At 42.3% G+C, this 26482-nt stretch overlaps 1 protein-coding gene across 1 annotated transcript in view; it reads left to right on the forward strand.

The window, feature by feature from the left end:
- CDK5RAP2 (CDK5 regulatory subunit associated protein 2) overlaps nt 1-26482 on the forward strand; it is a 233458-nt gene that overhangs the window by 3345 nt on the left and 203631 nt on the right. Inside the window, exons 2-4 of the mRNA XM_042780378.1 lie at nt 4049-4116; nt 19632-19742; nt 23194-23270. Coding sequence (XP_042636312.1) covers nt 4049-4116; nt 19632-19742; nt 23194-23270 — 256 coding nt within the window. The remainder of the gene's footprint in view (nt 1-4048; nt 4117-19631; nt 19743-23193; nt 23271-26482) is intronic.

A 26482-nucleotide genomic window follows, 5' to 3' on the forward strand; every position in this document is an offset into this window, starting at 1 on the left:
AGTTGTCTTGACTTCCCTACCATCTAGAAGTTCTGTAACGACACAGTTTTTTCCCTCTTTGGTTTGTCATTGTCCTCATTTGTTGGTTGGTGTCTCTGGTTCCCTATTTACAATCTTGTAGGCTTATTTACTTTGGATACTTCCATAGCTGGGTTGGTTTCTGGGTTATATCATCATGTGTGTTAATATTCAGTTGTTGTTGGCTGTTGCTGCTTCTCTGTCCAAAGGACTCCCTTTAGCATCTCTTGTAATTTTGGTCTGGTTTTAACAAATTCCCTTAATTTCTGCTTATCTAGAAATGTCCTAATTTCACCATTGTATTTGAGGGACAGTTTTGCTGGGTACATAATTCTTGGTTGGACATTTTTCCTTTCAGGGTTTTATATATACCATCCCATTGTCTTCTCACCTGCATGGTTTCTGCCGAGAAATCCGAGCTTAGTCTTATTGGTTGCCCCTTGTAGGTAACTTCGTTTTTCCCATGTTGCTTTCAGGATTCTTTCTTTGTCTTTAGTTTTGGTGAGTTTGATGATGATACATCTGGGTGATTTTCTTTTGGGCGCTATCTTATTTGGGGTTCATTGGACTTCCCGAATGGATATATTCTCATCTTTCATCATATCAGAAAAATTCTCTTCCAACAAATATTTGACAGTTTTTTCTGTGGTTTTATTTGTCTCTTCCTGTTCTGGAATTCTGATGACACGTAGGTTATTCCTTTTGATGGTATCCCACATGAACCTTAGGCTTTCTTCATTTCATTTTGATCTTTTTTCTGATTGATCCCTTTCCAAAGAAGTGTTCAGGCATTTGCCTTCAGTCTCACCAATTCTATCTTCCATTGATTCAATTCTGCTTCTTTGCCCATTCAATATCTTACCTATTTCTGAAAATCTAGTATTAATCTCCTGGATTTCTGTCTGTAGATTTTGTATCATTTCTAATTTTTCATTTATTTTGTCATTTTGTTCTTGTATTGTCTTTCGTAATTGTTCTAGGGTTTTTTCTGTGTTTTCCTTGATCTGTCTCTCGGTTCATTGAAGATACCTAAATATAATTCTTTTGAATTCTTTATCAGGGAGTTCCAGTGCTGCATCTTCCTCAGGGATGTGTTTTGGATCTGTATCCTGGTCCCTTGTTTCTCCTGCTTTATCTTGCTTCTTTGTGTGGACTCTGATGCTCTGTCATCTCTAAGGCATTGTGACATTTTTGTGTTTATATTTAATTGTGATTGTATGTTGGAGTGACTTGCCCATGATTTTCATTTTCTTTGTACGTTAGCAGCGCAAGCAGGGTACTGTGCTCTGCTCCTCTATTCACTATTTGACAGCACTTATACACTCGCCACCTGTCCCTGTCTCCTTCCCTGTTGTCAGTCTCTCATGTGTCCCTGCCGACCTTGGCAAACAGAGCCTGTTCTTAGGTCCCTGGAATCCGAATGAGAATTCTGTCACTTTAAAATCCAAAATGGTTGCTACTTATAAAGGTTCAAAATGGTTGTGCCCTCAGTCACTTTACATATCCAAAATGGCCACCGCCTGTAAACATTCAGAATGGTTGCACCCTCGATCACTTTAAATATCCAAAATGTCTGTCGCTTATAAACATTCAAAATGGTTGTGCCCTTGGTCACTTTAAATATCTAAAATGGCTGCATGTAAACAATCAAAACAGCTGTGCCCTCTGGACAGCAGAAAGTCCACAGCTCAGGTTGTCTCCCTCCTTGGTGTTTCCCATCCTAGTCATAGGTCACCAGTGCAGTTGTCCCTGCAGCCCTTGGTGACCAGGGTTGATCTTTAGGTCAATTCTCAGATCTCAACACCTCTTGGAAATATTCAGGCTGTTGGTCTAGTCAGGGTAGCTGAAAGTCTGCACCTCTGACTGTCTCTGTACTCACTGTTTTCGTTGAGGTTTTTCCACTAGTTGGTGCCTAATCCACTTCTGCATAGTTCCTTTCCAAAGTCAGGGCTCCAGGATTATCTTCTGTATCTCTGTCAATTGATTTTTCTTTTCTTTGTTGAAGAGGGTCTGTGTCGCTTGTCTGCCTATTCCACCATCTTCCATTTCCCCCCTTTTGATCAAAGAGTCTATAGAAAAATCTTTTATGATCTTCTATGTTGTTGTTGTTGTTGTTGTTATGTGCCGTTGAGTCAGACTCGACTCATAGCTACCCCTCGTTGGGTTTCCGAGGCAGTATTACTACAGAAGTAGATTGCCCCATCATCCTTCTGAGGAGTGGCTGGTGGGTTTGAACTGTCAGCCTTCTGCTTAGCAGTCAAGTGCCTTAGGCACTATGCTACCAGAGCTCCCATAGATCTTCTATAGATGATCAAAATGTTTAGTAATGGTACCTGGCACCCTCCAGTTCTTCTGGTGTCATGGCAAAGGAGGCAGTTGTTCATGGAGCAAATTAGCCACACTTTCCGTATCTTCCTCCTGTTCCTGCCTCTCCTCCTTCCTCTGTTGCTCCAGGCAGATAGAGGCCAATTGTTATGCCTTGGATGGCTGCTTGCTGCCTCCATTTCTTTAAGACTCTGCTCAAAGCTCACCACCTTCTTAGGCTCTCTCCAGTGCACTCTCCTTCTGAACCTTACATATTGCATTTCATTTAATTGATTCCTTTGAGTTACTTTCAAAATAGCCAGAATCAGACCACTTCTTACTCACTTATACTGCTGTCACCCTGGTCCAAGCCATCATCATCTCTGCTGTGCATTATTCTAGTAGTCTACTAACTGGTCTTACTTGTGTCCTCAGCCCCAGTCAGTCTGTTTTCAGTGTGGAAGCCAGAGAGAGCCTGTAGAAACCCAAGTTTGATCTTGTCACTCCTTAGCTTGGGGTCCTCCAGAGGCTCCTCACAGACCTTGGAAGAGCCTAAGTGGCTTATACACAGTCTGGCCCCCAATACTTCTCCAGCCTTCTCTCTCCATATCCTTTGATAATGATCTCCAGCCCATTGGCCTCCTAGTGGTACATTAGACCCATGAGGCTTCTCCCTTTATCTGGAACATTCTCCCCCTAGGTATCTGGCTCTGTCTTTCCCAGTTTTTGTCCACATAGCATCTTCTCAATGAGACCTTCCATAACCATGCCATTTAAAACTGCAACCATTACCTTAGTATTTCCTGTGCATAACCACTTTATATAGCTCTGTAGCATTTATGGTCTATTATTTTGCTCCTCCCCCTAGAATATTGGTTCCAATTGTCTTTTGTTTGTTTGTCACCATATCTACAGTGGTGCCTGGAGAAGAGTGGGCACTGAGTGCATGTTTGTTGAAAGAATGAATCCATTCATCCACCCAAAACACATTTACTCAAAAAAGTGATAATGGTGTGTTTACATCTCTGTGTTAGTCACTGGACAAGGAAACGGTGCAGGATCAGTGTGTTCTTCACCACTGACTGGGAAAGTAGCACCTAGCATGGTGCTGGGCACCGAGTAGATGTGTAATGAGTATTTGTTGGATTAAAGAGGCTGTGGAAAGATCTGGATATTGGCAACCTCTAAAGCAGAGGTTTGTCAGCCTGTGGGCCACATCTGGGCTGCTCCCTGCTTTCAAAAATAAAGTTTTATTGGCACACAGCCATTCTTATTTGTGTATGAATTGTCTGTGGCTGTGTGATGTGAGTAGTTGGGCTTTGCATATGGCCTGCATTGCCTAAAATAAATTGCCGACCCCTGCTTTAAAGTAGACATGCTTGTTTTAATTACTAACATGCAAAGATGGTATTCTGTTCAGTAAAAAATCTATGACAAGCAGTAAGGAAGTACATATCAGGACAGTTCTGCTCTGTCTCATGTCTAGTGCATTTTCTGATTTGTCCTCTAACAGACATTATACGCTGGAATTAGCTTAAGTAATTTGTAAATAAAATGGTCTAGAGCTTTCTGAAGACCAAGATCAGTAAATCACAGTAGACAGAAAATATAGCATGATGCACTGTGGCAGTTTATATTTTCCTTCTCTAGGCTCTATGTCTCAGTAGGAATGTTGGGAAATTTGCCTGCCATGATGTTTTTCTGTGTCTTTTTTTGCCTTTCATAGTGCTCCCAAATGTATCAGAAGAAACAGTATCTCCCACGAGAGCACGGAACATGAAGGACTTTGAAAATGTAAGTGATCATTGCCCCTGATAAATCATGTCAGCTGCGCATCCGTCCAGACCCAGAAGGGAACTGTGTTTTGTGAGGCCCGTCTGAGCTGAATAATGCCAGCGTTAGGGTGGATGTGTGGCTAGTGGACATTCTGTGTGAGGCTGCTACCTAGCCATGCAGCCAGCCCTTTCATACGGAGTTCTTGTCCTTTTGTACTTGGGTTCTGACAGGATCAGCGATTTCTAAACTTTGGGGAGTTTGGTGCATTTCTCGTGTCCTAGAGGTGAGTTGTTCTGATAGTGGAGGAGAGCTAACATTGGTCAAGAGCCTACTGTGTGTAAGATATGCTACTTATTGGTCCCCATGTAATCCTCGCTACAGCTCCTTGAGGTATTTTATATTTCCCCATTTTACAAATAAGGACTCAAGTCTAGGAGAGACTTGTTTGAGGTCGTATAATACATGTAAGTGGCAGAGCTGGGGTTTGAATCCAGGTTTTTAATGACTCCGAAGCCATTTTTCTTTCCCCTGCGTTGTGCTGCCTCCTTGCATTTTGTAGGCTTCATCTTTGCTGCTGTTGAGTGAAACGTGAGCATCCTCTACCCAGTGCTGTGAAGTCATTGTCTGAGAATGGATTACCCAGTGATAGATTTGACTTCAGTGCCTAATGCCTGCCAGCATTGCGTGTTTCATTTGTTAGTGGAGGGGGTTCGTTGTCAAGTAACAGGAAAATAAGGTTATTTTCCCAATTCCAATTCTCCTTAACAAGTTACCTATTCAGCGCTCTCATTTATCATGGGAAGAATTAGACCCTTCTTCATTTGTAACCAAATGAAATCCATACTATGCCAGACACAGGAGATATTTATCAGGGAGAAGATGGAGGACACAGAGAGAAGGACATTCCACAATTATGTTTCCCTCTCCCCAGTTGTCTTTACAGAGCAGAGCGGGACTGTCTCTGGATTTAATTTAGAATACTCATTACTGCTAATAGTTATCTGCAAACCACTAGTGACCAATTGAAGAAATGACTTGTCAGATCTCTAATGGAAACAAGTAATTTCTGAGATTTGAGTTGTTATCATTTCAGTGGTACAACTCGATCTATGCTGTGGGGTCTGGGGCCTCACACGAATGAGATTTGATTATTCTACATCGTGTATAATTAAAATGTGCTGTACTGTTAACTGGTTGTTCCTGTTTTATCATAACAGTAATAATAGCTGCTGCTTTTTGAGCTCCTGCTCTAAGCTGGGCACTTGAAGTGTTATACTCTTTATATACCTTACTTGAATATTAAAGCAGCCCTCCAAGATCCAGAGTTGTTATATCAGTTTTGAAGAGCACCGTTTTGAATTTTATTTCTAGATGGGAACATTGAGTCGAATCTTAGAATTTTGGTTTCACCTTTTATTGTCTACCTTTTGAGCTGGAAAGAACCTTAGAATTGAATCTACTTCTGTAGTGATACTGCCTCGGAAACCCAAGGAGGGGTCACTATGAGTCGGGTCTGGCTCCATGGCGCATGACAACAACCACAACAACATATGTAGGAGAAGCTGAGGCCAGGGCTGGGAAGTGACAGAGCTCTTGTCTGAGGCAGTCTGTGTTGCTGTAGAACCATGGGCTCTGAAGCCAGACAGCTTGTCCCTTGCTGTGTGACCTCGGCTGGTCACTTCACCTCTCTGTGCTTCCCACATCTTTACATTGGGGATGATACCTCCTTCACAGGGCTGTCGACAGGATCAGATGAGCGGATATACGTGAAGCACATCTGCCTCATGCAGCACGTTCCACGTGTTAGCTGTTTGTCCTCCTTACTGTTAGATTTTTTTCTTATTTTTTTCTACTCTGCTGTGTGATTCATGTTTCCTTTGCTCAGATGTGTTTTCTTGAAGGTGAGGGAGAGCCTTCCATGCCAATATCTTTTTAGGATTTATGTTTTTTTCTTTATGACTGTGGTCCTTTGGCTGCTGTTAGATTTTTATGGTATTTATATTTTTTATTGTAGCATTTTCAAGTGTAAATTTAGCAGTTGAAATTGAAATGGCCACACTGTTCTTATATCTCCCTTTCAACTCTTTATAAGTCACTGAAATTTTTCATTTTTCTGAGCTACTAAATGCATTGTTTCTCTTTGCAGGTGGTCTGGTCTTTCTGTGGGATGCTTGTAGGAAATGCTCTTGGCACCTAGTGCTAATTTTGGAGTCAGCATGCGTATTAAAGAGGGGGCCAGGGTGCTTGTAATTTAAAGGGGAAGCTCACTGATCCCTCTTATTCCAGACTCAGATGACTAATACCTGTAATTAGGAGTTGTATTTAGCTGTTGTTGTTGTTGTTACGTGCCGTCAAGTCGGACCTGACTCATAGTGACCCCTCCTTGGGTTTCCGAGGCGGTATCACAGTATCACTATGGAAGTAGACTGCCCCATCTTCCTTCTGAGGAGTGGCTGGTGGGTTTGAACCGCCAGCCAAATGCCTTAGGCACTACACCACCAGAGCTCCCTGTGGGTTTAGCAAAACAAAGGCCCCCTTCTGGCTTTGCATAGAAAGTTCCTCCATTCCTCAATAAACATTTTCAAATAGATGCTCTGTGCCAGGCTGTCTGCCTGGGTTGGGGGTTGGGAGCTGGGGGTGTCTAGGGATACTGTGATGGATTAAGACCAGGCAAGTCGCCCTATCACAAAGCTCATAGTCTGGCTGGGGAGAAGGGTAGGAAACTAATGCAGTGGTAAGGATAGGGTGCTTTGGAAACACAGGAGGGGCTCTGAACCTCACTTGGGGAGTTTAGAGAAGGCTCTTATTAAGTAGTAGCTCCCATTTTCCCCTTCCCTGAACCATGGTAACCACTAATCTATTTTCTGCTGCTATGCATTTGCCTGTTCTGTTGTTGTTGTTATGTGCTGTCAAGTCAGACCCAACTCTTAGCGACCCCTCCTTGGGTTTCCAAGGCAGTATCACTACGGAAGTAGATTGCCTAACCTTTGTTCCGAGGAGTGGTTGGTGGGTTTGAACCGACAGCCTTCTGGTTAGCAGTCAAGTAAGTGCCTTAGGCACTACGCTACCAGACCTCCCTTGCCTGTTCTAGGTATGTCATATCAGTAGGGTCATACAGTACTTGTCTTTTTGTGTCTGGCTTATTTCACTTGGTGTGATGTTTTCAAGGTTTATCCATGTTGTAGCATGTATCAGAACTTCATTTCTCTTCATGGCTGAGTAATATTCCATTTGACTTGGGTTCACATCAGTGCCTGTGGAAGCAGCAGTCGAGAAATCAAATGACTTACTGCTGCAAGAGACCTCTTTAAAATGTTAAAGAGCAAAGATGTCACTTTGAAGACTAAGGTATACCTGAATCAGGCTTTGGTATTTTCAGTCGCCTCCTCTGCATGTAAAAGCTGAACAATGAATAAGAAAGATCGGAGAAGAATTGATGCATTTACAGGGAGATAGCTCTGAGGGCATAGGAAAGAAGGATACAGAAAAGGTAACCACAGGGAGGAAGTGGGAAAAGAGCTGCTACATCATGGGGTTACGGTCAGTATCATGAAACAGTGTGTGTGAATCATTGTATGAAAAATGATTTTGCTCTGTAGACTTTCACCAAGATCACAATTTAAAAAAATTTTTCATTAAAATATTATTTACCTTAAAAAAAAAAAGAATTGATGCGTTTAAATTGTGGTGTTGGTGAAGAATAACGACTACCAGGACGTGGACTGCCGGAAGAATGAACACATCTGTTCTGGAAGAAGTGCAGCTGGAATGCTTCTTGGAAGCGAGAATGTCCAGACTTGTCTCACCTACTTTGGTCATGTTGTCAGAAGGGACCAGTCCTGGAGAAGGATGTCATGCTTGGTAAAAGTAGAGGGTCAGCGAAAAAGGGAAGAAGCTTCAATGAGACGGACTGACACGGTGGCTGCCACGATGGGTTCAAGCACAGCAAAGTGTGTGAGGCCGGCACAGGGCTGGGCAGTGTTTTGTTCTGTTGCACATGGCGTTGCTAGGAGTCAAAACTGATTGGAAGGCAGCTGACACCATTCCCTTGTATGCATGTACCACATTTTGCTTATCCATTCTTCTGTTGAGGGATTGATTGAGTTTAGAACAAGCCAGGTGTCAAAGGTTTTAAGTGTAACTTATAGCATAGTGGCTAAAGCACTTGACTGCTAACCAGAAGGCTGGCGGTTCAAACCCACCAGCCACTCCTCAGAAGGAAGGTTGGGCAATCCTACTCCCGTAGTGATACTGCCTCAGAAACACAAGGAGGGGTCGCTATGAGTCGGGGCAGACTCGACGGCACATAACAGCAGCAACAACAACATATGCAATAAACAAGGGCTGCTGTACAGTAGGCTTTGTAATTTCTAGTGGCTTCCTTTCTAAGGAATTGGGAAAACTCTTAAGTCAGGTATGTCTGAAACAGTTGCCTTCATCCTCTTCCCTCCTGGGTCTCTCTTCATCCTTGTTCTTTGCTGTTCTTATCTCGTAACCACCTTTCTGGGATTTTGGTGTTCTTGGATTAAGGTCCTTATTCCTACTTGTTGAAACCCTTGGTCTTGGCTTGGGCAGTTGGTCGTATTGAGTGGTGTGGTTAAGAAGCTCGCGTCTTCAGGTTTGTTCTGCAGCATCTTTATCATTGCAGGTGACTTATTACCAGGAGTAGCTCCCCATGCCCTGCCCATTTGCGTGGCCCTGAAGATTTCAGAAGCATCATTGTGTGGATGTGACATGGACTTAGGAATGATCAGGTTTTAGGTCTGGTTCTGCCACTGATCTGTGCCCTTGATTAGGTCACTTTCAGAACCTCATCTGTAAAGTGGAGCTAATGCTGTGTTCCACTCAGAGTTGTTACGAGGATTATATGAGTTATGGTATGGGAAGCACCTAGCATTATGCCTGGCACATAGTGGGTAATCAGGGAAAGTTGGTTTCTCCTCTAACCTGAAGATTCTGTCTACTGCAGTCAGTTGCCCCTGGATTCTGCCCCATTGGTTTCTGTTTCTACTGACCCTTCTGTGACATATGTTTGACATTAGAATAACTAACTTCTGGCACGGCCTGGGAGGCCCAGCCCTGCATGATGTAACCCCTCCCGACCTCCCTGTCCCTCTACGCTCAGCATGCACTGCTCTCCCCTTGGGTGCCGCGCTCTGCCACACAGGCTGCTCCCCTCAACCGCACCGCGCTCGCGCCAGCTTCAGGGCTTCCTTCTCGTGCCAGCTTCAGGGCCTTCCTTCTCTCGTGCCAGCTTCAGGGCCTTTGTGTGTGCTCCTCCCTCTGCCTGGAACAGCCTTTCTTACTCCCCTTGAATAACAGGACCCTCAGCCTTCCTGTCTCAGCTTCAAACCGACCTTGTTAGAGAGGCCATCCCTGACTGCCTGCCCCTGACATCACTAGGAACCCCTATTATTCTCTCTTACAGCAAGTACTCAGCACCCTGTCTTCTCCATTATTTTATTCCATTACTTTATTTGTGTACTTGGTATGTTTCCTCTGTTCTATCTCTAGTACCTGACACTAAACCTAACAGATGGTAGGCACTTAATAAATATTTGTTGATTGAATGAATGCGTGGTCTCTGTAAGATATTAAACCTCTAAGTTTTGGTTGCTTTCTCTATAAAATAGGAAAAATAATATTTATCTTATAGGGTTGTAAGGAGGATTAAATAACATATGCTGGGACAGTGTCTTGGTGGTCTTCAGAAAACAGGAGCTGCTGTTATTGTTAAAAAGTGGCTTGAAACTGCATAGGTAGAGGGAGAGATAGCTTATAATTAGGGTGGGGGGGTGCGGAGCTGGAGTCATGGGATGGCAGGCAGCACTGAGTGTTGGATTTGAGGATGAGGTGAGGCTAAGAATGGGTGAACAAGGGATGAATTCAAACAAGGCAGGAGAGCAAGAACTGTTCAGATGCAGGCCAGTGGAAGGGGTGGAGAACTAAGTCTGTAGCTGGCGTGAGTATCGCAACCACCTCTCTGTGGTCCTGGCTTTGCACATGGACTTGACAGCTCCAAGAGCCTTTGCAGAGTTGATCACTTGGTATCAGGTTTGGCTTATGTCTGGTGGGGACACATGGTAAGTGTTACGTGCAGGGATTCATCTATGTTGTCACCTGGGCTCCCACTTACTGGTTTGAATGCTCTTGAGTTTTTACCTCTACAAGTCCTGGCCATGCCCTCTAAAAACCCGTCCAGATGGTGGGCTGGGCAGTGTAAATTTTTACAATCTTTTTGAAGGCCATTTGGAAAGAGATTTTGATAGTCGTAAAGATAACATTACCCTTGAGCCCAGTAAGCCATTTTGGGAAATTTTATCCTAAGGAAACAACCCGGTGGAAGGAGAAAGCTTGGTATACAGAAGTGTTTGTGCCTGCATTGTCTGTAATTGTGAGTAATTGGGAACAAGGGAAATTATATTTTACATATTATCTCTTTGACTTCTTCCAACAAACTTGTGTTGAGGGTTTTTCACAGATGAGGAGTTTGGAGAGGTTAAGTGACTTGACCATAAGCTTAGTGTGGTTGAGAAACTGGAAGAAGGCAAAGTTTAAACTCAGGTGTTTTTTTTTTTAACTTTTATTTTTTGTTGTTGAGAGTATACACAGTGAAACATACAAAAATGCAACAGTTTCTACATGTCCAATTGTACAGTTCAGTAATACTGATTCCCTTCTTCAAGGTGTGTAAGTGTTCTCACCCTCCTTCTCTTACTTGCTCGTCTCCCATCAGCACATGAACTCGAGTATTTCTTTTGTTTTTCCTTTAAGTGTTATTTCCTTTGTTGTTGTTGAGTCTTTTCTCCCTCATTCACACAGACTCACTGCTCCCTAAGGTTACCATCTAGTCTTTTGAGTTGCTGTTGTCAATGTGGGAGCTCTGGTGGTGTAGTGCCTAAGGCAATTGACTGCTAACCAGAAGGCTGGCGGTTCAAACTTCAGCTACTCTTCGGAGGGAAGGTTGGGCAATCTACTTCCATAGTGATACCATCTTGGAAACCCAAGGAGGGGTCGCTATGAGTCAGGACTGATGCGATGGGAGCGAGTTTGGTTTTTTTTTGGTTGTCAATTGGATCCCATAGAGAAAGTTCTTAAAAGATCAAAAAAGCAGCTGTTGCCCAGGGTTAAAGCTCAGAAAGCAGGAAGAGATGGGAAAGAAGGACGAATGGAAATGGAAACACAGTGAGGAAGTGGGGAGAGTGCTGTTACATTGTGGGGATTGCAGTTGGTGTCATGAAACAAACTGTGTGAACTGTTGAATGGAAAATCAGTTGGCTCTATTAACGTTCACTCAATTCATAATAAAGTTGAAAAAAAAAGTTCTTAAAAGAGTGTCAATACTCAAGGTAGACCTTATTTGCTATTTAAACTAAACTGTTTGATTTTAAGATGACTTCAGGCCATATTTTTGGCTTAAGGTTTAAAGATTGTTTCAGGGCAATAGTTTCAGGGATTCATCCAACTTCCATGGCTCCACAAAATCTAGGGCCTTGTTTGAACTCATCCCTTGTTCACCCATTCTTCGCCTCACCTTACCCTCAATTAACTGGAATATCCCATGAAACCATGATCCTAAACCTCCAAACCAAGGAACCATATCACCTGAGATGTTTGGTAACTTCTAAAACCTGTGCATTTTCCATTAAAACATACTGCATCCATAAATTCTTACTGAGGAATGGTGAAATAATTGACTGTGAATCAATGTAGTGGCATTTATTACAGTCATTTTAAGTGATAATTTATATATAATTCTGCAGCAACCTAAAAACTGCTTAAGATACAATGTTAACTGAAAGCAGTGAAATACACAAATTCATGTATGTTATAATTTTACAAAAATGTATATTCATGAGCAAAGGCTGAAAAAAGAATATGAAAAGGGCTGATTTCATAAACTAGTTATAGTCCAAGTGTTGTTTGGGTTCAGTTTTAAAATTCAGTTATTGCTGCAGCATTGTTTGTGTATAAATAAATGTTTGCCTAGTAACAGTTTCTTAATGATTTGAGAGTATTGGAATCAGACAGTAATTCCAAAGTGTCCCCCTCCTCATACTTCCTCACTTAGCTGCTGTTGGCAGAATTATCTTACATGCAGTTTTGTTTAGCAGAGTTGAACTTTGAACAGCAAGAGTTCATGGTTTTTGTGATGTCTAAGTGAGGGGTCTAATAGTTTGTGGGGCTTTGTAGAGGATAAAAAAATTGATGGTGGCCCAAAGATCTGCCTATTGAGGGCTTGAGTGAAAAATGGATTACTTTTTAAAGCTACTGTATATTTACTGCTTAGTTGGTGTTAGGCTCTGCCAGGTGCTTTAGCTCACTTAGTTGTTGCAACAGCCCTGTGAGTTAATTGATTTTATCCTTTGTAGATGAACCAACTGTGGCTCAAAGATGTGAAATAATTTTCCCAAGGTTCCACTGCTCCTACGTGTCAATATTGGGAGGCCAGGAAGGTTCTTTTGGCCCAGAGCCCTTTGCTCTTAGCGGCTGCTGTTGCCTCATCTGGTAGGATGGGCTTTGGCTTTGGAGGCCCAGGCTCTTGCCAGGCACTGAGACTGACAGGCGGAGTGAGACCCTTTGCTGACCTGGTTGGAGTTGCCCTGATTCTTTTAGTTCATTTTGTTGGTTTTTGTTTTTATTTGTTTTGGAGGGAGCTCTAGGCTAGGCGAAGTGTTTGACAGGGAGTGGCAGTGAGGGGAGCCCTTGGAAAGCAGGTCCCGCTGCTGCTCTGGGGTCCCTCTCCAGTGTCAGACAGCACCACCCCATTATCATGTTGGACACCTCTATTCCGGATGGCTGCAGTTCCACAGTTAACACCTGGTTTCCCAGGGCTGGAGGTGGCAACTGTGTTCTTGCTTTGGCTTTCTTTTGAGTATTAAATTTCTAAATCATGTTTGGTGGGCTTTATATTTTAGGGTATCTATTCCTACTGTATAATAAACTGCTGTCAGTTTTGGGAGCTCAAAAATTTTTTTTTGTCTTGAACTTGTTTCTCTTAAAGGGAAAAAGACAAATGAAACAGGCATTAGTGTTTTAAATTCTTGTGCTATACTGGGCACTAGACTAGACATTCTAATTACTTAATTTCTTTTTAACTCTGATAATAGCTTTATGAGATGAGTATTGTAATCCCATTTTTATAGGTCAGGGAACTGAGGCAAACAGAAAAAATGGATTTGACTAAGGTCATACAGCTAGTGAGTATAGTCTGGACTGTATCCATTCATTTCACAAATGTTGCTTGAGAGTCTACTGAATTCTAGATAGTGGGCTAAAGACTCTGGGGGAAATAGCCATGGACCAAAAAAAGCCCAAATCCACTGCTGTCGAGTCGGATCTGACTCATAGTGACACCTCCTTGGGTTTCTCAGGTGGTATTACTATGGAGGTAGATTGTCCAACCTTCCTTCTGAGGAGTGGCTGGTGGGTTTGAATCACTAGCCTTCTGGTTAGTGGTCAAATGGACAGAGAGATGATAAACATGACAATAAATAAAACATGAGTATAGATTATGAAAAGTTTTAGTGAGAAAATAAGAGAGTTATGTGTTGGAGAGTGACCTGGCGAGGGTGGTTGAGATGGGGCTCAGCAGTTAGGAAGGGCCTCCCTGAAGCAGTGCCATTTGAGTGGCGATGGAAAGGATGAGGCTGAACCACCCATAGCAGATGATGCAGGAAGACTTTGCTGACTGACGAGTGCTTGGCTTCCACGTGGACCGGAAAGGAGGCCCGTGTGGCTGGAGCACTGTGAGCAAGGCAGAGGGTGGTGCACAGGGAGGCTGGAGAGGTGGGCAGGAGCCACATCACACTGCACTGTGTGGGCCATGGCAGGGCATTTCCTTCTAGGAGTGATGGAAATCATGGAGGGTCTTAAGTAGGGTGGTGAGTTGAACAGATCTGAGTGTGCAGCTGTGGGGCCCTCATATCCCATTGCCTGAAAGGAATTCCTAAGTGTGCACAGCGTTGTCTGAGCATTATCTGACTGGCCATCCATTTAGTCAGTGGGTCTTAGTAACTGTGTCTTGTGTTCATACTGGAAGATGTAAAGTAGATACAGTTCTGATCGCTGGGAGATGATTGGGTAGAAGGGCAGGTAATGAGCTGCCTCCAGTGCAGTGTGCTCATTGATGTGATGAGGGACGTAGAGGGTGTGTGGAGGCAGTTAGAAGGGTCCCCTGTCTGGGCTGGTGAGTGCAGCCAGAGAACATTTTCTGGAAGTAGTGATATTAAGCAGAGAACCAGGCTGCCCATTTGTTACGGAAAAGATGGTGCCTGTATTTCATTTTCTTTGCTTGGGCTTAACCTGGTATTGGCATGACCTTCTGAAAGGCATTATTTACCTTTCTTTCTTTCTTTTTTTTACACTTCTTTTGCTATAAATAAGGCAAATATTCTTTCAAATGTTGCTTAGAATTTTAGCAGGGTGTGCAATGTGGGCATTCTAAGCAGGCCTCCATAAATATTTTATTGGTCGCCGAGTAATAGAGTAAGATATCTCTTTATAGGAAGCAGCTGGTGGAGGTAGACTTTTTTTGTTTGAATGAATGTTTTATGTGCTGTTTCCTTAGAACATTTAAAAGGAGGCTTTAATGAACCTTTGAATTGTTTCTTGTGCTGTTCTTATTAGCCACAGAATTGAGACCTTGTGTTAAGAGGGCCAAGGGCGGACAGTTTGCAAATATACTTAGTGTAGAATGTGTGGATCAGTTTCTTTTATCTAGTCATCAAAGTATGTTTACTGAAAAGAGTATTATATGTACATTATAATTTTTTTTAAAGTATTGAGGAAAAAGATGATGTGCGTGTGTTTTTTTTTGTGTGTGTGTGTATATATATACAGCTGGAGGCTGATGTAACCATCACCACAACCAGAATGCAGAATAGTTCCGTAATTCCAAAATATTCCCTTGTGTTGCCTCGTGGTGGTCAAACCCTCCTCCCGACTCGAAACCTCTAGCAACTGTTGCTGTGCTGTCTGTCCCTATGATTTTACTTTTTCCAGAACGCCATAGGAGTGGAATCACAGTATGTAACCTTTGATCATACCCTCTTTCATAATGCTCAGCTAATGGTCTCTGATACTCATTCATGTGTTTGTGTCTATCAGTCGTTGCTGAATAGTATTCCCTCATGGGGCTGTAGCAGTTTCTCTTTTCATCCCTTGAGGGACATTCACATTCTTTCCAGATTTTGGTGATTATTAACAAAGCTGCAGTCTTTACTGCATGTATTGGCATGAACATAGGTACACACCTGGGGTACATACCTAGGGGTAGAATGGCTTGGTCGTGTGGTAAGTGTAAACTGGTAAACTGTTAACCCAGGGTGGCTGTTCTGTTTTTCATTCTCATCAGCAGTGTGTGAGAGTCCCATATGTTCTACATCCTCGCCAGCATGTGGAATAGTCAGTTTTTTGTTTTATTTAACCAGTCTAATAGGTGTGTGGTGGTATCTTACGGTTTTCATGCATTTCCCTAATGGCTAATGGTGTTGAATGTCTTTCCTTGTGCTTACTTGCCATCTGTATATCTTCTGTGGTGAAGTTTCTGTTCAAATATTTTGCTTGTTTTTTTTGAAAAATTGGGTTGTTTTCTTACAGTTAAGTTTTGAGAGTTATTTATATATTCTGGATACAAGTCATGTGTTGGATATGTGATTTGCAGATATTTTCTCCTAGTTTGTATCTTGCCTTTTCATTCTCTTAAACACTGAGAGCTCACGTTTTTAAGCTTTGATGAAGTCTAATTTATTGATTTTCTTCTTCTTATGGATCATGCCTTTGGTGTCATGTTTAAGAACTCTTTGCCTAGCTCTGAGTCCTGGAGATTTTCTCCTTTATATCCTTTTAAAGTTAAATAGTTTTATGTTTTACATTTAGATCTAATGTTTTCATTCGAGTTAACTTTTGTTTAAGGTATGAGGTTTAGCTTGAGGGTCTTTTTTTTTTTTTTTAACAAATGAGTGACTGACTATTCATAGTTCAACATGATTTGTTAAAAAGACTATTCTTCACTGAATTATTTTTGTACTTTTGTTCAGAATCACTTGGCCATATCTGCAGGGATCTATTCTAGCCTCTATTCTGTGCTATTGAGCTCTGTGTCCGTATCCCTTCACCAATATCACACTGCCTTGAATATTGTTAACTTTTATAGTAAGTCTAAAAATTGGGTAATGGTGAATTTTCTAACTTTATTAATCTTTTTCAAAATTGTTTTGATTGGTCTAGAAATAGCCTGGCTATTGGGTGATCTTTGAATGACGTGGTTTTGATTTTGAAAAATACTTGGCCATTGAACCATGGTGGTGCAGTGGAATCTGTGAGAAAGAGCCAGCTGTGGATGGGACTGCCTTGTTTCTCCAGGTCTCACAGGTTTCCCACCTTGGACACAGTGAGGTCTTTACCACTTTTCTGTTGCTCTCTGTTAGTGGAAAATAGTTGAGTTTTCCTTCTCTGACAGGTTTCTGCCTTACACAGGTTCTGGCTTCCTCAGGTTCTACTGTATAAAGGTACTAGGAAGTGGCTTTTGTGATTACACTTATGTCTGTTCTTGGAATGCATTAAGGAGAAGTTTGCTGGACAATTCAACTAAGAAATCAGATGTTTTCTACTAGGCAGTGAAGTTTAGTTGACAGAGATCAGTCACTGGAGTGAGACAAGGCAGGAACTGAGTTCTAGCTCTCCCACTGGCGATGTGATCCTTGATTATGTGTATTTCACTGTCATTGAGTTGATTCCAACTCATAGTGACCTCCTTTGATTTCCGAGGTGGTAAATCTTTAAGGAAGTAGATTGCCCAGTCTTCCTTCCGTGATTATGTATATAGTGTGGGCAATGGTTTTGAAGTGTTGTTTTCAGGATGGAGATGTCGAGTATGAAATACCTAGTACCATGCCTGTTATATAGTACGCTCTCAGTGAATATCAGTTATCTTAATCCTCTCTTCCCTACCCCCCAGTATTTTTATTTTGAAAAATTTCAGATCTTTGGAAAAGTTGCAAAATTGTACAACAAACTACCATGTATTCTTCATCTAAATTCATCAGTTGCTAATATTTTGCTATATTTGCTTTATCTCTTTTTTCCCCCTCCCTCATCACTCATTAGAGAGTTAGTTGTAGGTATCATGTCATAGCAACCTTATGTACTCAGGGAGCTCTGGTGGTGCAGTGGTTAAAGGATTTAGTTGCTAACCAAAAGGTTTGTGATTATTAACAAAGCTACCGTCTTTTCTGCATGTACAGGGATTGGTGTGAACATAGGTACACACCTAGGGTCCATACTATGGTAGTTCAGTGTGTATGTCAACTTGGCTGGGCCTGGGTGAGTGGCTGGGCAGCTGGGTATTCCCCATGATGTGACTGGGGATCAACTCCATGGTGGAATCTACTGTGAGCAGCTGAGTAGCTGCCTTAGGGATGTGGTCTGCTTCCTGTATATAAGCAGAAGCCTTGGGGAATGGTCTCTAGCTTATGGCACTCTTGGACCCTGCATGTAGCCGTGTCATTGTTTAGCAGCCTGCCATGCTCTGCTTAACTGGGGACTTATAGTGGTTGAATTAATGGCCTGCCGTGTGGTTTGGTAACATCGGGATGTGCCTTTTTACTTGTCAACCTTGAGCTTAGCAGTCTCAGCAGCCAGCAGCTGTCTGAGTGAAGAAAACTCTCTAGCTCTGGTAGCGTAGTGGCTAAGACACTTGCCTGCTAACCAGACAGCTGGCCACTCCTCAGAAGGAAGGTTGGGCAATCCTACTTCTGTAGTGATACTGCCTCAGAAACCCAAGGAGGGGTCGCTATGAGTCAGGTTTGACTCGACGGCACATAACAACAACAACAACAATCAGTGGGCCAGGAGCTGGAGGCAGAGCTGAAGCCCAAGGCTGAGGGGCTCTCACCTAGCCCCTAGAGCTTGGCACTTTGAACTTGGACTTAAAGCCTCCAAACTGTAAGAATAAATTCCTGTCTGTTTAAGCCATCCCACTTGTGGTATATTCTTGTCAGAGCGGCACTAGGTAACCAGAACACATACCTCAGGGTAGAAGTGCTTGGTCCTCCACCAGCTGCTCTGTGGAAGGAAGGTGAAAACAGTCTGCTTCCGTAAAGCTTTATAGCCTCGGAAACCCTATGGGGCAGTTCTGCTCTGCCCTATAGGACCGCTGTGAGTGACTCCGTGGGAGTGGGTGGTTTTTTAAATACTTCAGCTTATATCTCCTTAGGATGTTGTCATATAAAATTGTAATACTGTTGCCTGATACAAAGTTGTCATTCAAATTTCCCTAATTATCCCCACATAGCCTTTTTTTTTTTTTTTTAATTCAAGCACACTGCATGATTCCATGGCTGCTTTCACTTGGAAGCATTCCTTAACCTTTTTTTTTGCCTTTCTTTCATGTCGTTAAAGTTTTTGAAGGGTCATTTTGCAGAACGTCCTTCCGGAGGGATTTGTGTGCTTCTTGATCAGATGCAGGTTAGACAGTGTATAGCTAAGGTTGTTTTCTTCCAGGATTCATCTTGGGAGGCATATGATGTTAGTTTGTTCCCACATTGGTGATGGTAAATATATTCTCTTGATTATGGTGGTGTCTGCTGAATTTTAAATTGTAGACGTACTTTTTCCCTTTTGTATTAATAAGCCATGTATGGGGCCGTATCTTGACATTGTGAATATCATGTTCTCCCAGTGATTTTGGATACCAATACATCGATGGTTCTTAAATCATTTGTTAATACTGAGGTTGTATAATGGTGATTTTCTGCACCTGTTATTCTCTGGGAGTCCAGTGGTAAAAGCTCTTAGCTGCTAACTGAAAGGTTGGTGGTTTGAACCCATCAGCTGTTCCATTGGAGAAAGCTGTGACAGTCTGCTCCATAAAGATTTACAGGCTTGGAAATCCTATGGGGCAGTTCTTCTCTGTCCTGTAGGGTTGCTATGAGTTGGAATCAACTCTGTGGCAAAGAGTTTTGGCTCAGGGCTGGGCAGTATTTTCTTCTGTTGCATATAAGATCACTATAAATCAGAAGTGACTCCGTGGCACCTAACAACAGCAAAGGTTCCCTGGTGGCACAGTGGTTAAGCACTTGGCTGCTAACTGGGGGGTTGGCAGTTCGAACCCACCAGTGGCCTCATGGGAGAAAAGTCCAGGTGATCTGCTCCCATAAAGATCACAGCCTAGGAAACCCTATGGGGGCAGTTCTACTTTGTAGTAAAGGGTTGCTGTGAGTTGGAATCAACTTGCTGGCACAATAAATTGTTCTACGTTTATTAACTGGATTTCTTTTGTAAAGAAGAGATTCTTCTTTTCCTTTACTTGCTTACTGAATATCAGTATGGACTCATAAATTCTTCTTTATTCATTCATTCCTGTCATCATTGATATTAAAATTGTGCCAAAGGTGGCTGGCGGGAGCCACTCATCAGTTCTTGTCGGTACAGTTGCAGCCAAGGTACGCTTTGCTTTCTCTAGGAAGCGAGGGCCCCTCTGCTTTGCTTTGTTTGCTTGCTTTGATAACTCTTCTTGGCTTATTTTCCAGCAAATCACTGAACTGAAGAAAGAAAACTTTAACCTAAAGCTCCGCATCTATTTCCTTGAGGAGAGGATGCAACAGGAATTTGATGGCCCCACTGAACATGTCTACAAAACTGTGAGTGGTCCACACTTCTCACTGCTGGCCTTGTGTCTTTCCTAGACATTCCACGCCAAAACTTGATTAATATTTGTTCTCAAAATTAGCATGAACAGGCAGAGCTGCTTTAATTGAATTTGAATTGGTTTTTGAGGGCATAAAGATATTAAGATGACCTTAATATAGAGGAAAAAGATACAAGCTGAACTTTAAGGGAGTCATTCTCTTTCTCGCTTTCTGCCTCTCTTTAAAATCTGAATTCTCATTTACCATTTTTTTTCTTTAATTTCAATAGCTGTTTTCTAAGTTATTTATTATTTAGAAAGCGACAGTAGATTGGTGGATTGGCTTCTGGAATTGAACGCTAAGGTCACTGACCAACTTCTATAACTTCAGGCAAGTCGTTTTGCCTCTCTGGGCTTTCTTTCTGAGTCAAATGATAATCCTTACGTCATAGGGTTGTTAATGTAGATGAGATGACACATGAAAAGCCCCTAGCACATAGTCAGTGCTTGATAATTATCGTCATTGTCTTACTGAGGCTTTCTTTGGCAGCCTAAAGTTAGGACTGTCAGGTTTTCTGTGATGTAACTCTTCTGTATTCCTTGTGTGTTGCTTATAACTGTCAGAAGAAAAATCTATTCCCATCTGAAGTCTTGACCTGGAGGTCTCTGCCTGAAAACAAACCTTGGTTCTGAAAGTTGAAAAAAGAACTGGGCTTTCTTGAAAAGACATGAGTACAAACAATATTTCAGCACCCATTTCTTGTCTTTTTCCAGTAGATTAGCCCCTGGTCTGGGAATTATTCTATCTTTTCTCTTCTGAAGTTTGTACTGCTGGAAACTTGAAGGAGGAAAACGAACTCTGCTCGGGATGTAGCGGATGAGCATAAATTGACTTGTCTCAAAGAGGGATTGTACTATACTTGTGAGTCTTCAAGACTTGAAAAGCTCCCTTGTCCTTAAGACATTTTTCCCTTCAGTGTGGGACTGGAAGGATAGTGAGGGTGTCCCTTTTGCTGGAAGGGAGTGATGATGCAATCAAATTTTAAAATAATTTCAGTAGCCTAAAATATTTCCTGTGTAAGTACGTGGTGATCATACATCCCAGCGCCTCTAGGGGGAAGGGTAGCTTTGTGTCAAGCAGTGTCCTGGGCATTTGTACACCTGTCATCTTTTAAAGTCTTGAGACAGTCCTGGGCAGTAGACAGTATCTTCATCTAACAGGGAGACACTAAGGCTCGGGAAGGTCAGTACCTTGTTGGATGTTGAGTGGTGAGTACGTGAGGAGGCTTTGAAACCAGACTTGCCCCCTCGTTATCCCATTCTGCCTCAGCTCTTTGCCATCATCTGACTAGATGACCTCATTTAATTGCATTTCTTTTACAGTTTGCGTTTTGGATAAGTGCCCATGGTTTACAATTCAAAAACTATAAAAGGTATATCCCAAAAGACGCTCTTCCACCCTTGTCCCTTTCTCCCAGATCTAGTCAATGTTACTAGTTTCTTATACGGGGAAATTTTATGAATACCCAGCATGTGTGTATGTTTGTGTTTCTGTATTTATATGTGTGAACTCCTTTTTTTAGGTAATGCAAGCATGCTGTTTACTCAGTTCTCTACCTCGCATTTCTCACCTAAGAATGTATCTTGGATGTCTGTCCTTATTAGTAGTTTAAGAGCTTTCTCATCCTTTTTTTACAGCTGTATAATATTCCATTTTATGCTTGTAAGGTCGTCTGGTTTTTGGTTTGGAAATGATGATCAGCATGATGTAAGTTCATAACTTGAAGTAATTGGCTTGAGAAGAATAGTCTGACAGGCAGATGAGCCAGTAAGTTCATCAGCAAGCAGAACACTCAGAATACCTCAGCTTGTGCCTAGAAGCTTTCTGCCTTTCCAAGAGCTGGAGGAAGGACTCCTTTGTTTTGAAGAGTGTTTTTGCAGTTTTCACAAAACTGCGACCGAAGACATAGTGCACTGCCACTTACTGTCCTTTATCCAAAGAAGTTTCTTCTGGACAAAAGCTCTGCTCAGAGCTGACTCCTTTAGTTCCCGTTGTTTGACAGCGAGGAAGCCAGCATACTGTGATGCCTGTGTCCCAGGCACTTCTCATTTAAGAACTCGTTGGGTCTTCAGATGCCACGAGGCAGGTGGGCTGTATGTTTTTCATTTGACAGGTGTATCTGAAAGGAGAATCATTGCTTTCTCCCCCCTAGACTAGTGCTTCTGAGGACAGTTACAGGGTCACACTTCCAGTTTCTTATTTGATACCAACACGAGGGCAGGGCCTCTGTTTAATACAGTGCTTGCCGTATCTTTGGTGCTTGGTGAGTGTCTTTGAAGTGGGGCAGTGAATAAATGAACATCTGCTCACTTACTGCAGTGTCTTTTTGATAAATAGTAGAGGCAGAATTTGAACCTGTATCTTTGTGGTTTCAAAGCCCATGACCTTGGCAATATGACTGTATTTCTCAACCTGGGGTATTCCTTCCCCCAGGACTGGTTGGCCGGAAGGAGGAAAGCATGTCCTGTCCTAGTGTAGATTTTACTAGAAGATTTTTGGTGGAAATGTTATTTTTATTTAAAATAATATACACGTATTATGAAAGAGAATATAAAATTGACATAAATTATTAAAATAGGGGAGAGATTTCAGGAAAATCGTGAATTTACAGCAATCTTCTGCAAACCATGCACCCAGACGCCCTGTCCCTGCTGTGTGTGTGTGCTCATCTGATATCCTGTTTGGGGCACATGTGGACAGGGGTGTGCACCCCGCCGTTCCACTCTCTCCTTCTGTGGTCCATTTGGCAAAGATTTTGTCTTTGGATTCTCATGTGATTGTAAGCTTAAGGCGGTTGGTGACTCCCTTCATTCCAGTCAGTTTAAAGGAGAACAGTTGGTTGGAGAACGCTATGGTGTTCCCGTGCAGTTGTGGCGCTTTTGTACGTGAGGATCCTGAAATCTTGTACTGAAACTTGACAGGCCATGTTGTGGCCTCCCACTTATCCATCCACATGTTTTACTTTTTTAAAGCTATAACCTGTTCCCACTACTGCAACAACCATATGCATGATTGTAAACAACCAGAAGTAATTGCCTTGAAATGGTGAGAGCTAACTGTAGAATTGCTTATAAATTTGCTTGGCGGAGGGCAAACAATTTTTAAATCAGCCTCACTTGTATGACATTTATGCCTTGATGTTTGAATGCCGTGGCTGTTAGAAGCTGAGAAAATTTACATAATTGTTCCAAGTCTTGAGAAATCCAGGGTTTTCTCTCGAGACCACCAGTGTTTAATAATTCCCTTTTCCCTGTGCCCTGAGGCTAAGGAGATTTTGAATCTGACATCTGCCTATTACAAGTATTGCATAGTCAGTCCAGGCTGAAAGCGGTTTCCCCAGTGTAGCCGTCCGTGTGTCCTGTGTTTTACACTCTTTCTTTTCTTTCCTCATCTTGTCTGCAAGAACATTGAGCTCAAGGTGGAAGTAGAAAGTCTGAAGCGGGAGCTCCAGGAGAGAGAGCAGTTGCTCATCAAAGCCTCGTGAGTACCTGACATCCTGTCAACAGCTTACAGGTCGCCCAGTGGTCCTGTGCTGGCGGCTAGATGGGGCAGTGACATCGAATCTTGTGCTTTTCTAAGTCAATTGTTCTCCAGTTGGGCTCTGAGGCACCCAAGGAGGTTTTTGTTTTTATTTAATTCCTTATTTTTCAATGAACTTTGAAAGTATAGTATACTTACAGAAAAATGAATAGAGCTTAGATGTATAGTGTGATAAATTTCCATAAAGCAGATGTACCTGTGAGCCACCATCTGGATCAGGAAGCAGAACATTACCACGCCTCCCAGAAGCTCCCCCCCGGCCATGCTTCCCAAACTTAACCTTTCTCCCCCAAAGGTAAACACTGTTTTTCACTTCTATCACCATTATTTAGTTTTGCCCGTTTTTGAACTTTATATAAATGGGATCATACAGTGTATATACTCTGTTGTGTCTGGTTTCTTTCCTTAACAATATATTTGTGGATATTCATCCACATTGTTAATGGTACTGGTAGGTCATTCCTTTGCATTGCTGTAAAAACCCTAGGGTTTTGAAGAGGCACTTAGAGGCTTCTGTGGTGTGGGACACAGGGAACTTGAAGGAAGGTGGGAGTAACTCAATCAGAGTAACTCATTTATTTTTAATTTATGTGCTAGGGTCCCTTATAATATTTTGCTTGATAGAGGGGTTCTTCTGCTTAAAAAAGGAGCTCTGGTGGTGTAGTGGTTAAGGCATTTGACTGCTAACCTTTGGTTAGCTGGCGATTCAAACCCACCAGCCATTCCATGGAAGGAAGACTGGGCAATCTATTTCCGTAAAGATTTACTGCCTGAGAAACCCAAAGTGGGTCGCTATGCGTAGGAATTGACTTCATGGCAGTGAGTTTGGTTTTTTTGGCTTTTGACTGCTTCAAAAAACACTTGAAAACTATTATTAGTTAGTTCATTCATTTGTTGCAATATTTATTGAACAGCAAGCAGAGTTCAGAGAATACAGCCTATGGGTCAGTGGTACTCATCCATTCATAAGCATCCATGTGCCAAGGACTGAGGATTTGTAAAGAGGCATCTCTTTACTCCAGGAGCTCCTCAGAGGCTGGTGAGCTGTACAGCATGCGGTAAGCAGAGTGCAGTGGAGGTACATGGTACATGACACTTGTGAGTGAGAGGGGATACCAAAGTGTGCTCAGTCTTGCTTGGGGAGAGTGGAGTAAGACTTCTTGGGGCTGACCTACCAAGGAGGTCATATGGCCAAAGGCAATGTAAGAATGCTTCCTTTGTTGTGGCATCAGAGATCCTGATGGATATAGTGGCTCAGGAACATGGAGTCTTTGGCATGGGTCCCAGTGTGCCATAGTAAGATTAGGGCAGGCTAGTATAATTCCTTTCATTGCCATAGCATGCAGCAGCTGGAAGTTGACCTATTATTAGTGTTGACCAGGTTAGAGCTTCCCAGACCTAGGCTTCTTCTCTGAACTTATGTGGAACTTGCATGTGTGGTCTATGATATTTAATGAATGAAGGAATGAATGCAACTGCATTAACGAGTTTTTGTTTTTAGTTTTATTGGAAGCTCATTATTCTCTGGACAGGGAGACAAATCTACATTATCAGGCTGGGAGATCAGTGATAGAATTTGATCTGTTTGATACTCAGCACCTGCCTGCTGCAGGTCTTGGCTGGGACTTGTTTTTAGCCAAGCATATACCAAGCATGGGATGTATATGTGTACTTGTGTGTACTCTTCAGTACTGATACACAACACTGAGTGTTTTGGGGGCTCATGCACATGTTTATATGTTTGTGTTTCTCAGGCTGCCCAGCCTACTAGGTAAGGCCCTTTTTGATCTAACTGGCCTTATTAAATTACTAATTTAAAATGTTTATTAAGGAGTTGTTGTATACTGTACTGAGGAGCTCTGGGGGTGTGGTGGTTAAGGCATCCAGCTGATTGGGATTTCGGACCCACCAGCCACTCGGCGGAAGAAAAATGAAGCAGTCTGCTTCCATAAAGATTTACATCCTTGGAAACCCAATGAGAGTTGCTTTGAGTTGGAATCAACTTGATGGCAGTGAGTTTGATTTGGTTTTGGTTTTGGTATACTGTATTGAACTAAGTTCCTGCGAATACAGTGGTGACCTGCTCAGATACAAGGGGGTTACATTCTAGTAGGGCTAATAGTAGTAAAAGAATTATAATAATAAATATGTAAATACAAATTGGGGAAGAGAAAAATAAAGGGAGCTGTGAGAGTTTATAGCAATGAGAGTAGATACATAGATACAGATACATAGCAGGGATGGCGTCTCTGAGGCATTAACATTTGAGGTGAGAGCTGAGATATAAGTGGAAATTAAACAGGTGAAAGGGTGGAAAGAAAAGTATTCCAGGAGAAGGGAATTTCTGGTGTAGGAGGAAACTAGGTCTGAGGAAATAAGTCTAGGGGGCCTTGATCTTTTAAGTCAAGACTAGACTTGAGATCACAGTAGAGATTTTGGCCTTTTATCTTAACATCAAATGGAAAGTGACATGATCAGATTTGTGTTTTTAGAAGATCACTGTGGCAGGGAAGGGTTTGTAGAGGGAAAGGAGGGATGGGAGGGAAAATTGCTTGCCAGTTAGGAGACAAGTGTTGATTTGGGTGAAGAGAAAGGCAATATAATAAAAGTGTGACCAGCACAATATCGCTAAGGAAAAGGAAGATTTGGAGAGGTGTACAAGAGGTACAGACAATAAAGGTAAATACTACTACGTACACAAGTCTGCATTATCATAATAGCAAACAGTAATCTATGAGTGGACACATAGGTAGACAGGCGAGATCAGGTATGGGTAGGTGACTGGGAATATACTCATGGCCATATGTAAATTGGGCAGATGATATTCTTGCATGTGTATTTGTGTATGTTATAAAAATACCCTTATGCAGTATAGAGCTAATGGGACAAATAACTTCTTAGCCATAACTAAGCACCTTGAAAAGGAGTGAGTTGCTGGGCCTGCTGGCTCGGGACCATGGTCTCAGGGGCCATCAAGGTCAATTGGCACAACATAGTACACAAAAACACTGTTCTACATCCTACATTGGTGAGTGGTGACTGGGATCTTAAAAGCTTGCAAGCTGCCACCTTGGATGCAACTATTGATTGGTCCTTGTCCGGAGCAGAAAAGCATGAAGAAAATCAAAGATGTGTGGAAACAATTAGTCCAG

The sequence above is a fragment of the Orycteropus afer genome, unplaced genomic scaffold, assembly GCF_000298275.1.
Source record: "Orycteropus afer afer isolate SDZICR_OR568_19922 unplaced genomic scaffold, OryAfe1.0 scaffold00037, whole genome shotgun sequence".
In the NCBI taxonomy this organism is placed as follows: Eukaryota; Metazoa; Chordata; class Mammalia; order Tubulidentata; family Orycteropodidae; genus Orycteropus; species Orycteropus afer.